This window comes from Mobula birostris, chromosome 28 (genome assembly GCF_030028105.1).
Source record: "Mobula birostris isolate sMobBir1 chromosome 28, sMobBir1.hap1, whole genome shotgun sequence".
Lineage (NCBI taxonomy): Eukaryota > Metazoa > Chordata > Chondrichthyes > Myliobatiformes > Myliobatidae > Mobula > Mobula birostris.
Window position 1 is genome coordinate 42,884,187 of NC_092397.1, and position 13,326 is coordinate 42,897,512.

General features: G+C 44.0%; 2 protein-coding genes across 9 annotated transcripts in view; one reads left to right on the forward strand and one right to left on the reverse strand.

Moving 5' to 3' along the window:
• The window catches only part of LOC140189264 (histone H2B-like), a 621,074-nt gene that overhangs the window by 433,369 nt on the left and 174,379 nt on the right, over positions 1-13,326 (forward strand). The gene's annotated exons all lie outside the window — the stretch shown is intronic.
• Positions 1-13,326, reverse strand: part of LOC140189050 (putative transmembrane protein 244) — a 28,081-nt gene that overhangs the window by 12,776 nt on the left and 1,979 nt on the right. Inside the window, exons 2-4 of one of the 8 annotated variants that reach the window (XM_072245747.1) lie at positions 7,768-7,934; positions 7,414-7,595; positions 1,370-1,437 (exon numbers count right to left, since the gene is read on the reverse strand). The exons of 1 other annotated variant lie outside the window; for it this stretch is intronic. In XM_072245747.1, the coding sequence (XP_072101848.1) occupies positions 1,370-1,437; positions 7,414-7,428 (83 nt within the window). In that variant the 5' untranslated portion in view covers positions 7,429-7,595; positions 7,768-7,934. The remainder of the gene's footprint in view (positions 1-1,369; positions 1,438-7,413; positions 7,596-7,767; positions 7,935-13,326) is intronic. 6 more of the 8 variants (XM_072245748.1, XR_011883437.1, XM_072245750.1 and 3 more) reach the window with 6 other exon arrangements.

Genomic DNA, 13,326 nt, shown 5'->3' on the forward strand with positions numbered 1-13,326 from the left:
CTTGAATCCCAAGGGGACCAATATCCTGGCAGGGAGGTTTGCTCAGGCAATTGGAGGGAGTTTAAACTAGAATCGCTGGGTGTGGGAACCGAACTGAAGTGATGGAGGAAAGGGAGGTTGGCGCTCAAATAGAGAAAGCTTGAAAAAGGAGAATAGGCAGGTGATATAGAAGGGACACACTCAGACCAATGGTTTGAGGGCTGCAGAAATGGAAGAAGTCATGGAGGGGATGTCTACGGAGTCTCTGTGGGCAGAAGTTAGGAATAGGAAGGGGCAAATAACTCTATTGGGTGTTTTTTATAGACCATCCAATAGTAACAGGGACATCGAGGAGCAGATAGGGAGACAGATTTTGCAACGGTGCAACAATAACAAGGTTGTTGTGGGGGGAGATTTTAATTTACCCAAATATTGAATGGCATCTTCCTAGAGTGAGGAGTTTAGATGGGGTAGAGTTTGTTGGGTGTGTTCAGGAAGGTTTGTTGACACAATATGTAGATAAGCCTACAAGAGGAGAGGCTGGACTTGATCTGGTATTGGGGATGAACCTGGTCAGGTGTCAGGTCTGTCAGTGGGAGAGCATTTTGGAGATAGTGATCACAATTCTATCTCCTTTACCATAGTATAGGAGAGAGATAGGAACAGACAAGTTAGGGGAACATTTAATTGGAATAAGGGGAAATATGAGGCTATCAGGAAAGAACTTGGAAGCATAAATTGGGAAAAGATGTTCTCAGGGAACATTCTAATGAGACTGGGAAAGGATGGGAGGGTATAGGTACCGTGGTGTACAAAGGCTGTTGTAAATCTATCGAGGAGAAAAGAAGAGCTTACGAAAGGTTCAAAAAACTAGGTAATGATATGAATCTGGAAGATTATAAGGATTGCAGGAAAGAACTTAAGAATGAAATTAGGAGAGCCAGAAGGAGCCATGTGAAGGCCTTGGCAGACAGGGTGAAGGAAAACCCCATGGTGTTCTACAAGTATGTGAAGAGCAAGAGGTTAAGACGTAAGAGAATAGGACAAATCAAGTGTGACAGTGGAAAAGTGTGTACGGAACCGGAGGAGATAGCAGAGGTACTTAATGAATACTTTGCTTCAGTATTCACTACCGAAAAGGATCTTGGCAATTGTAGGTGTTGTAGCACGGATGAGATCACCGGAGAGACAGAGTTACTGGTAGATACAAAGCAGCTTCTTTATTCGACACAACAAGGTACAGCAGGCATCATACGGACAGAGACGCTTTCGGTAGAAAGGTCTGCGAGCCCAATGCAGGCTCGATATTTATATGCTAAACACTAAGGCAATCGCTACTAAAAAATTTATAGAAAATGCATAGAAAATGCTTCCACTAGAAGCTACATACAAAATATCACACCTTCTGACTTCATCCTTTTCTTCCGACGCCAACATGTCTGGGTTGGTATCCACAGCCTTTAGGAATGCAAGTTAAATCCACAATACATTTATTTGGCAATTAATATTTATAAAGTATAGATAGTATTGTCTTCGAAACTACAGCATCTGGTCAAACTACGGCGCCAGAAGCATCTGGTATTCACACCTTTTTAGGAAGTGCATTGTTGTGGACTCAATCCAAAGTACTTTGTCAAATAGAAACTGGTGGCCAAAGTCATTTAAGTGTAAACTAATCATCTACCCAAAAAAACTCTAATCGAAAATATGAGCCCGAACAAATTTTTTGAGGATTTCACTAAACACATTGATGAAGGTACAGCAGTAGATGTGGTGTAGTGTAGAGCAGTAGATGGATTTCAGCAAGGCATTTGAGAAGGTACCCCATGCAAGGCTTATTGAGAAAGTAAGGAGGCATGGGATCCAAGGGGATGTTCCTTTGTGGATCCAGAATGGGCTTGCCCACAGTAGGCAAAGAGTGGTTGTAGATAGGTCATATTCTGCATGGAGGTCAGTGACCAGTGGTGTGCCTCAGGGATCTGTTCTGGGTCCCCTACTGTTCATGATGTTTATAAATAACCTGAATGAGGAAGTGGAGGAATGAGTTAATAAATTTGCTGATGACACAAAGGTTGGAGGTGTTCAGGATAGTGTGGAGGGCTGTCAGAAGTGACAGCGGGACATTGGTAGGATACAAAACTGGGCTGAGAAGTGGCAGATGGAGTTCAACCCAGATAAGTGTGAGGTGGTTCAGTGAGGTAGGTCAAAAATGATGTCAGAATATAGCATTAATGGTAAGACTCTTGGCAGTGTGGAGGATCAGAGGGATCTTGGGGTCCATGCCCATAGGATACTCAAAGCTGCCAAACAAGTTGATTCTGGTGAAAAAGGCATATGGTGCATTGGCCTTCATCAACCGTGGGATTGAGTTTAAGAGCCGAGAGGTAATTTTGCAGCTATATAGGACCCTGGTCAGACCCCACTATGAGTACATGCTCAATTCTGTTCACTTCACTACAGGAAGGATGTGCATAGAAAGAGTGCAGAGGAGATTTACAAGGATGTTGCCTGGATTGGGGAGCATGCCTTATGAGAATAGGTTGAGTGAACTCGGCCTTTTCTCCTTGGAGTGACGGACGATGAGAGGTGACCTGATAGGGTGCACAAGATAATGAGAGGCGTTGATCGTGTGAATAGTCAGAGGCTTTTTCCCAGGGCTGAAATGGCTAACATGAGAGGGCATAGTTTTAAGGTGCTTGGAAGTAGGTACAGAGGAGATTTTTTTTTAATAAACGCAGAGAGTGGTGAGTGCATGAACTTGGCTGCCAGCGGCAGTGGTGGAGACGGAAATGATACGGCCTCTTAAGAGACTCCTGGATGGATACATGGAGCTTACAAACACAGAGGGCTATGGGTAAGCCTAGGTAATTCTAAGGTAAGGACATGTTCCGCACAGCTTTGTGGGCTGAAGGGCCTGTATTATGCTGTAGGTTTTCTATGTTTCTACAGGCAGGGCAGCCTCATTTCTGTGGCAGAGAAGCTACTGGGGAAGATATTGAGATACAGGATTTATGCACATTTGGAAAGGCATGGCCTGCTTAGGGACAATCAGCATGACTTTGTGTGGGCAGATCACGCTTGACAAAGTTACTCGAGGTTTGGGAGGTGGTGATATAGACTATAAGATATAGGAGTAGAACTAGACCATTTGGCCCATCGAGTCCGCTCCGACATTTCGTTGCGATTGATCCATTTTTCCTCTCAGCCCTAATCTCCTGCCTTCTCCATGTGTCCCTTCATGCTCTGACCAATCAAGAATCTATCAATCTCTACCTTAAATATACATGAAGTCTTGGATCAAGAGCTGCCTATGGCAATGAATTCCACAGATTCACCACTCTATGGCTCAAGAAATTCCTCATCTCCACATTCTACAAGGATCCTCTATTCTGAGCCTGTGTCCTCTGGTCTTAGATACTCCCATCCTCTGCACATCCAATTTATCAAGGCCTTTCACCATTTGCTATTCCAGTGAATACAGGCCCAGAGCCATTAAACACTCTTCATATGACAAGCCGTTTAACCCTGGAATCAATTTTGAGAACGTCCTTTGAAACCCATCCAGTTTCACCCATCCTTCCCAAGATAAAGGGCCCAAAACTGCTCACAATACTCCAAGTGAGACCACACCAGTACTTTATAAATTCTCAACATTATTATGATTAGCACATATATTGTGGGCCGAGGGGCAGGTTGCCATCTATTCCAAATTGTGTATTGACGAATATGTTTGATCTACCAGCTATTGCAGGGACATGGTTAAGGAGACTGGGACTGGGAATTCGACCTTCTATCATGTTCAATGTTCCACACGGAATCGGCAAAATGGAAAGGAGCAGGGTGGATTTGTTCATAACGTGCTGGTGAGGGGGTGGATAGAGTGTCTATAGTATTTAGTCTCACTGGATGTTTTCATGTTTTATTGTTTTACAACATTGAATCATCGTGGATTTAATTGAAAACACTGATGATCAGAAAAGACTGTGGTGTTGAAACGAGAGGATCTTTTCTAAGGGATTTAAACTAATGACAAATATAAACCACAAAATAATTGATGGATTAGTATTCACCTCCATCAATTTAGTAATTAGATGATGCACCTTTGACGATAACCATAGTAGACTCTGTGTGGACAGGTCTCTATCAGCTTTGCACATCTGGACATTGCAATTTTCCCCTTCTTCTTTACAAAACTGCTGAAGATCTGTCAGAATGCATGCAGTTTGTGCGTGAACTGTCCATTTCATGTCCAGCTTTAATTGGATTGAGGTCTGGACCCTGACTTGGCCACTGCAGGACACTAACCTTGTTTTAAGGCGTTCCTGCGTCGCTTTGGTTTTGTGCTTGTAATTCCTCTAGAGTTGTCACGGGTCACGTGGAGCCTCTCTCACTGGTCTCCTTCTTGCACGGTCACTCAGTTTTTGAGGATGGCCTGCTCTTGGCAGATTTACAGCTGTGCCATATTCTTCCCATTTCTGGATGATTGACATAACTGTGCTCCAAGAGTATTTAGTGACTTGAATCCATCTCCTGACATGTGTTTTTTAATAACCTTTTTGCAGAGCTGCTTCGAGTGTTAATTTGTCTTCATGGTGTAGTTTCTCCCAGGATACTGACTCACTAGTAGTTGGACCTTCCAGATACAGACATAATTTTACTCCATTCAATTGAAACACCTTGACTACACATGGTGATCTCCATTAAACTGATTATGTAACTCCTAAAACCAAGTGGCTGCACCAGTGATGATTTGGTGTGTCATACAGAGTCATACAGAGCTGTGTGTGTCCGACAGAGTGATCAGCAGCACTGGGTCTCCCTTTCTCTTCACCATTTACACCTCAGACTTCAACTACTGCACAGAGTCTTGTCATCTTCAGAAGTTTTCGGATGACTCTGCCATAGTTGGATGCATCAGCAAGGGAGATGAGGCTGAGTACAGGGCTACGGTAGGAAACTTTGTCACATGGTGTGAGCAGAATTATCCGCAGCTTAACGTGAAAAAGACCAAGGAGCAGGTGGTAGACCTGAGGAGGGCTATAGCACCGGTGACGCCCGCTTCCATCCGGGGGGTCAGTGTGGACATGGTGGAGGATTACATATACCTGGGGATACGAATTGACAATAAACTGGACTGGTCAAAGAACACTGAGGCTGTCTACAAGAAGAGTCAGAGCCGTCTCTATTTCCTGAGGAGACTGAGGTCCTTTAACATCTGCCGGACGATGCTGAGGATGTTCTACGAGTCTGTGGTGGCCAAGTGTGATCATGTTTGCTGTTGTGTGCTGGGGCAGCAGTCTGAGGGTAGCAGACACCAACAGAATCAACAAACTCATTCATAAGGCCAATGATGATGTGGGGATGGAACTGGACTCTCTGACGGTGGTGTCTGAAAAGAGGATGCTGTCCAAGTTGCATGCCATCTTGGACAATGTCTCCCATCCACTGCATAATGGACTGGTTGGGCACAGGAGTACATTCAGCCAGAGACTCATTCCACCGAGATGCAACACTGAGTGTCAGAGGAAGTCACTCCTGCCTGTGGCCATCAAACTTTACAACTCCTCCCTTGAATGGTCAGACACCCTGAGCCAATAGGCTGGTCCTGGACTTATTTCCTGGCATAATTTACATATTACTATTTAATTATTTATGGTTTTATTAGTATTTAATTATTTATGGTGCAACTGTAACGAAAACCAATTTCCCTCCGGATCAATAAAGTATGACTATGACTACTACTAAAGGGGGTGAATAATTATACAGGCAATTGTTTTATGTTTTTATATCTGTAATTAATTTAGAGATCTGTTTTCACTTTGACACAAATGAGTTTTTTTTTACCGTTGATCAGTATCAAAAAAAAACCCAAATTCACTCCACTGTGATTCAATGTTGTGAAACAATAAAAGATGAAAACTTCCAAGGGGCATGAATACTTTTCATCGGCACTTTACATGTAGGGACAGTGATGGTGAAAGGGGGAGGGAAAGAAGACATGGGGAGGAGTGGTCTCAAGATCCTCAGGTGTTCCTCCCGATGGGATAAAACACAGAGAGGGGAAATATCAAAGAGAGATGAGAATGGAACTGTGATTATTGTGAGAGATTTAATCAGAAGCAGATTAGGGTAGCGCTGCATCGAGTATCTTTGCTCTGTGAGTGCAACAACCACGATCTGCTGGTAGCAACCTATTCCAACTGAGTTTCCCATTCACATACGGACATAGCTTACAGCTGTTTTAACCAGTGGTGGGGTGGTAATGGGACAAGCTCCCACTTCCCATCAAATGCTGACAATGGTGTGTGTCTCAAATTGCCTCTGTCAATCAAGTCCAGCTCCTGGCTTTTACATCTGGCTTCGCTACTACACCCGATGAACTGTTTCTAGTGCCGGGGAAGGTGCAAATAGGTTTACTGGCGTCATATAACCAACTGCTATGGGCAGATGAGGCTCCTCAGCCATACTTGGCAGATCAAGTGGAAGAAAAATTCTGATCTCAAACCTCCACTGCCCTGTGGCTAGACCCATTCATGGGGAAGAATTCGGGAGTAAACCCTGAGGAACAATCCAGTCCTGTCGGTCCTGTGTTCAATGCAGACTGGCAATCCTGCAACACCGCTGGTGCCTGACTGCATCGGTCTCTGCCTTTGCCTTGGATTCATCAGCTGTGTGGAGAGCAGGGGCCCCTGCATGGACAACTGCTTGCTTTACATATCGTACTTCCCTGACTTGCATATCGACTCCGAAACACGGGTGCAATATCCATGGTCGACCCTGACCAGCGGAGGGCCATGATCAACATGTCTGTACATGGCGTCCTCTCCCGCTACAGTGAGGCCGAGTACAGGTTGGACGAGCAACGCCTCATATTCTGACTGTGTGGTCTCCAATCTCGATGGCATGAACATTGATTTCTCCAAATTCAAGAAATCACTACCCTCCGTTTCCACAGCCCCCCCACCGAACTACTACTTTTCTTCTGCCTTTTCACCCATTCTGATGCCATTTAACCCCTTCACCTCTCCTCATGCACCCTCATGACCTGCCCATCAACTCTCTCTGGTTCTCCACCTCCTCCGTGTCATCCCATGGTCCAACATTCTCTCCTATTAGATTTCTTTCTCCTCATCTCTTTGCCTTTTCTGCCTGTCACCCAGCTCCTCAGATCATCATCCCTCCACGAACCACACGTTCCCCACCCCTCACCTGTCCTCCTCCTCCCCCTGCCCCACCACCTTATTCTGGCTTTTCTCCCTTTCTTTCTAATCCTGATGAAGGTTCTCAGCCCGAAATGTCAACTGTTTGCTGAGTTCCTCCAGCATTTTCTGTGTGTTTGCTTCAGTCTGTGTATTGATTAAGCTAATCAAACTGGTACAGTGGAAGAGGAATTTGTGGAATGGTCAGAGACAGTTTCTTACAGCAGTATCTTACCCATGAACAGGCCATTTCAGATGTAATCTGTGCAATGAGGTGGGATTACAGAGAGATCTTGTGGTGAAGGATCCCTGAAGAAGTGATCACAATGTGGGAGATCTCCAGACCACAGATTGAGGGTGAACACCAGGGTCCAGAACCAGTATCCTCAACCTAAATAAAGGCATCATTGGGCTCTCCTTCAGGACAGGTGATGGGAAGAGTAAGAGGTCAGTAACTGGCATTGATGGATGTGGATTAACACAGAAAGTAAGTGCAAACGGATAAATTACAATGTCTCAGTAGCATTACAAGTGCACAGATATACAAATATCAGAAGGGAAGCAAGAGAAAGAATAAAAAGTAAGTTACCTCCAACAGTCGAACATGGGGGGGGGGGTGTCACTTCCCCGGCTATAGGTTGACTCATTATTGACCCTGACGGCCCAGTGTAAGAATGACTTCATACAGCGTTCTTCCGAGCAGCAGAGTTGTCTTAGTCTGTTACAGAAGGTGCTCCTCTGTTCAGACAAGGTGGCCTGCAGAGGGTGAGAAACATTGTCCAGAATTGCCAGGATTTTCCGTCGGGTCCTTTGTTCTACCACGGCCTCCAGTGTGTCCAGTTTGACTCCTAGAACAGAGCCAGCCTTTCCAATCAGTTTATTGAGCCTGATGGATCACCCATGTTGATGCCACTGGCCCAGTGCACCACTGTGAAGTTAGGCCAAGTTAATGAGCACAGTGGCACTGAGGGCCTGAAGTGTGTTTATATCAGTGCAGTGTAGAATGGTTAAGGCAGACGTACTTAGATTCTGGATTAGTACATGGCATGGTGACTCATCCATTACAGAGATCTGGCTGAGAGAAGGGCAGGACTGACAGATAAACCTTCCAGGATTCAGATGATTCAGACAGTCCTGAGGGAGGTGAATGAGGTTGGGGAGCGGTACTGCTGATCAGGCAGAACGTCACAAGGTCATGCTCACCCCAGAGGCTCATCCAGTCAGACAATCTGGATAGAGATCAGGAATAAGAAAGGTGCAATCACCATGATGGGATTATACTGTCGGCCTCCCAATAGCCAGTAAGAGACAGAAACAGATATGTTAACAGGTCATGGGATGATGTAAAAACAACAGAGTAGATCCGGTGAGTGAATATCTCCTCAGAGTAACTGGGACTCCCTTACAAAATGAGGCTTGGATGTGGCATTATTTGTGTTCAGAAAGGTTTCCTGAAACAATCTGTGGTCCACCAGGGAGGGGGACATTCTTGACTTCACCTTGGGAAATATGGGACTCAGCAGAGTGGTGGCAGGAACAACCAGTGTTCAAAGAGGAATTAGACAGGTCCTTCAGGGGAAATGACCTGCAGAGCTGTGGGGACAGAGTGGGGAATGGGACTGTGGAAATGTTGTAGCAGGAGGTGGTATTAACTTGATGGGTCAAATAGTCTCGACGATCACAGAATGATTCTCTACCCAATAATAGTCTGAAGAAACCATTCTGATTTCCAGTGAATCTACCAAGCTCCAGGGTGGACAAGGTCAATTGTGTAATAAGGACACACTTCTGTCGAAACACTGACACTGTATACCAAGCACACTGAGCTGCCAGAGCACAGCACCGGCCAGTGAGGACACAGACCAGTACAACACACAGCTCTCTACTACAAAGTTCAAAGCTGAAAGAAAATGTACTATCAAAATACATTTCTGTCACCATATACAACCCTGAGATTAGTTTTCTTGTGGGCATACTGCTGGTTTGTTAGAGCGGTAGTGGAGGGTTAAACTAATTTGGCGGCAGGAACCAGAGTGAAGGCAGTCAGGATAGTATCGAGGGTAAAAAGGCAAAGATAGCATGCAATTGGACTGTCAGGAAGGGCAGGCAGATGATAGGACACAACTGCAGCCAGCAGGGTGGGTATCAGTGCATGAGGGATGCAGGATCAAAGGGGAGCAATATTGTACTCAAAGTGTTATATCTCTATCCACAGAGTATAAGAAATAAGGTGGATGATCTTATTGCCCTATTACAGATTGTCCGATATGATGTCATGGCCATCGCTGAGTCATGGCAGAAGGATGCTTGCAGTTGGGAGTTAAATGTCCAAGGTTACATGTTGTACCAGAGATAGATGCGATATAGGATCAGAAGATGTTGAATCATTCTGCATTGAATTAAGAAACTGCAAGGGTAAAAGGACCCTGATGGCAGTTATATACAGGCCTCCAAACAGTAGCTTGGATATGGACCACAGATTACAACAGGAAATAGCGAAGATGTGTCAAAAGGGCAACGTTATGATAGTCATGGGAGGTTTCAACATGCAGATAGATTGGGAAAATCAGGTTGGAAATAGATCTCAAGAGAGTGAGTTTGTTGAATACCTGCAAGATGTTTTTTTAGAACAGGGATGAGCTACATTAGATTGGGTGTTATATAATGAAACCAAGGTAATTAGGGCCCTTAAGGTAAAAGAATCCTTAGGACACACTGATGACAATATGATTGTGTTCAGCTTGAAATTTGATGGAAAGAAAGTGAAGTCTGACGTATCAGTATCTCAGTGAAGTACAAGATATTACAGTGGGATGAGGGAGCAGTTGGCCAAAGTAAATTGGAAGCAGATGCTGGCAGGGATCAAGCAGAGAAGCAATGGTGTGAGTTTGTTGGAAAAGTGAGGAAGATGCAGGATAGATGTATTCCAAAAGAAATACTCAAATGGCAAAATGGGGCTGATAAGGGAAGTCAAAGCTAATGTAAAAGCAAAAGAAAGTGCATCCAACAATGCAAAAATTAGTGGTAAGACAGTGGTAAGCTTTTAAAAGCCTACAGGCAATAATAGGAGGGAAAATATGAAATGTGAAAACAAATAGCAAACAATATCAAAGTGGATAGTAAAAGCTTTTCAAGTATATTAAAAATAAAATAGATGAGAGTGGATATAGGACTGCTGGAATATGAGGGTGGAGAAATAATAACGGGGCCAAGGAGATGGCAAATGAACTAAACGGGTATTTTGCATGACGAAGGGTCTCGGCCTGAAACGTCAACTGCACCTCTTCCTAGAGATGCTGCCTGGCCTGCTGCGTTCACCAGCAACTTTTATGTGTGTTGCTTGAATTTCCAGCATCTGCAAAATTCCTGTTGTTTGGGTATTTTGCATGAGTCTTTGCAGAAGACACTAGCAGTGTGTCACATATTGAAGGGTGTGAGGGAAGAGAAATGAATGCAGTTACTATTACAAGTGAGAAGGTGCTCAAAAAGCTGAAAGGCCTGAGTGTACATGTCACCTGGACCAGATGTACTGCACCCTACAGTTCTGAAAGAGATAGCAATCAAGATTGTGAGGTCATTAGTAATTATGTTTCAAAATCATTGGACTCTAGCATGGTGCCAGATGATTGGAAAACTGCAAATGTCACTCCACTCTTTAAGACTCCAGGAAAACAACAGAAAGGAAATTATAGACCAGTTAGCCTGAACTCAGTGGTTGGGAAGTTGTTGTAGTCAATTGTTAAGGATGAAGTTATGGAGTACTTGGAGACACAGAACAAGATAGGACAAATACTGCATGGTTTCCTTAAGGGAAAATCTTGCCTGATGAACCTGTTAGGATTCTTTGAGAAGATTACATGTAGGATAGATAAAGGGGATGCTGTCCATGTTGTATATTTGGACTTTCAGAAGGCCTTTGACAAGGTGCCACATGTAAAGCTGCTTACCACATTAAGAGCCCACGGTATTACAGGGAAGGTACAAGCATTGACTGATCGGTAGAAGGCAGCGAGTGGTAATAAAAGGATCCTTTTCTGGTTGGTTGCCAGTAAGTAGTGGTGTTCTGCAGGAGTCAGTGTTACGACCGCTTCTTTTTATGCTGGATATCAATGATATAGATGATGAAATAGATGGCTTTGTTGTCAAGTTTACCGATGATATGAAGACTGGTGGAGGGGCAGGTAGTGTTGAGGAAATGGGTCGGCTGCAGAAGGACTTAGACAGATCAGGAGATGGGCAAGAGAGTAGCAAAAGAAATACAATGTCAGAAAACGCATGGTCATGCTCTTTGGCAGTGGAAATAAATGTGCAGACTTTTTCTAAGTGGGCAGAAAATCCAAAAATCTGAGATGCTAAGGAAATTGACAGTCCTCGTGCAGAACAACCTAAAGGTTAACTTGCAGATAGAGTTGGTGATGAGGAAGGCAAATACTATAATTAACATTCATTTCAAGGGGTCTCAAATATAAGAGCAGGGATGTGATGCTGAGGCACTGGTGAGACCTCACCTTGAGCACAGTGAACAATTTTGGGTTCCTCAACTGGGAAAAGATGTAGTGGCATTGGAGAGGGTTCAGAGGAGGTTCATAAGGATGATTCCAGGATTGAGAGTGTTAGCCTCTGAGGAATGTTTGATAGCTCTGGGTCTGTACTCACTGGAATTTAGAAGGATGAGGGGGGATCTCATTGAAACCTTTCAAATGTTGAACGGACTAGACAGAGTAGATGTGGAAAAGATGTTTCCCATTTCCCATGGCAAGGGAGTCTAAGACAAGTGGGCACAGCCTCAGGTAGAGGGGTGCCCATTTAAAACAGAGATGCAGAGAAATTTCTTTAGCCAGAGTGTGGTGAATTTGTGAAATTTATTACCAGAGGTAACTGTGGAGGCCAGGTCATTGGGTGTATTTAAGGCAGAGTTTGATAGTTTCTTGATTGGATGGGGCATCAAAGGCTTCGGGGAAAATGTCGGGGAGTGAGGCTGAGGAGGAGAAACAAGGGTCAGCCATGATTGAATGGTGGAGCAGACTCGATGGGCCAAATGGCCTACTTCTGCTGCTACGTCTTATTGTCTTACTCAGTAAATCCAAGAACCACAACATAATCAATGAAAGACTGCACCCAACCCAGTAACCAAATAACCAATGTGTAAGCGACAATAACGTGTGCAAATACAAGAGAGAAAATAATAATAATCATAAAGAAATGAGAAATAAATAGAGAACATAAGATACAGAAGTCGTGAAAGAGAGTCCATAGATTGTGGGAAACAGTTCAGTGATGAGTTAAGTGAAGTTAATTGGAGTTATCTCCACTGGTTCTGGTTTAAGCTGACACTGGTGAATCTCTTTTTCTAGTAAATGAATAGCCTGTAACTTCTCTTTGGACTTGGAGGCAATTTGATGTGGCAGAACAGAGGTGAGGCAGCCGGTCCGTCACTGAGAGTGAGGAAGACACAATGATTTAAACGCCGGGCCCAAATGGAAAAGTCAGGTACAGGCCAAATGGAGGCAGCGGGGACCAGGCCCCAGATGGTATCGAAGCAACTGAACCCAGTGTTTGGATGATGATTTAGGTGCCAGGCCAGATTGAAATGGTCAGTGTGTTGGGCCCGAGGCCAGGGACAAGCCGGTTCAGCTCGCTGCTCCATTCTGCACTGAACTAAACATCTGTGGACGGACTCTCTGAGGATTTCAGTTCAAAATGCTACAGTATTTGCTTGCGTTTATTGTTTGCATGATTTATTTTCCTTTCTGCACATTGGGTGTTTGACAGTCTTCTTGCTTTATTAGTGGGTTCTTTCGGCTTTCTTTGTTTTATGGCAGCCTGTTTGGAACGAACCTCAAGTTTGTAGAATATAAACTTACTTTGATAATAAATGTACTTTGAACTTTGGTTGAAAAACCTGATGGTTGAGGGATTAAAAAAAAGTCAAGAATTTAACAAAACTCAAAACTAATGCTCTTTTAATTACCGGCCAGGATGCAGAAGAAAAATATTCTTCCCCTTTTTAAGAACTGCAATAGGGACAAGACAGGAAACTATACCCTGGTGACTCTTACATTAGTGGTAGGGATATTTTTGGAAATGATTTTTAACGATAGGATCAACTTGCATCTGAGAAAGCATAAACACATATATATCAGTTTCT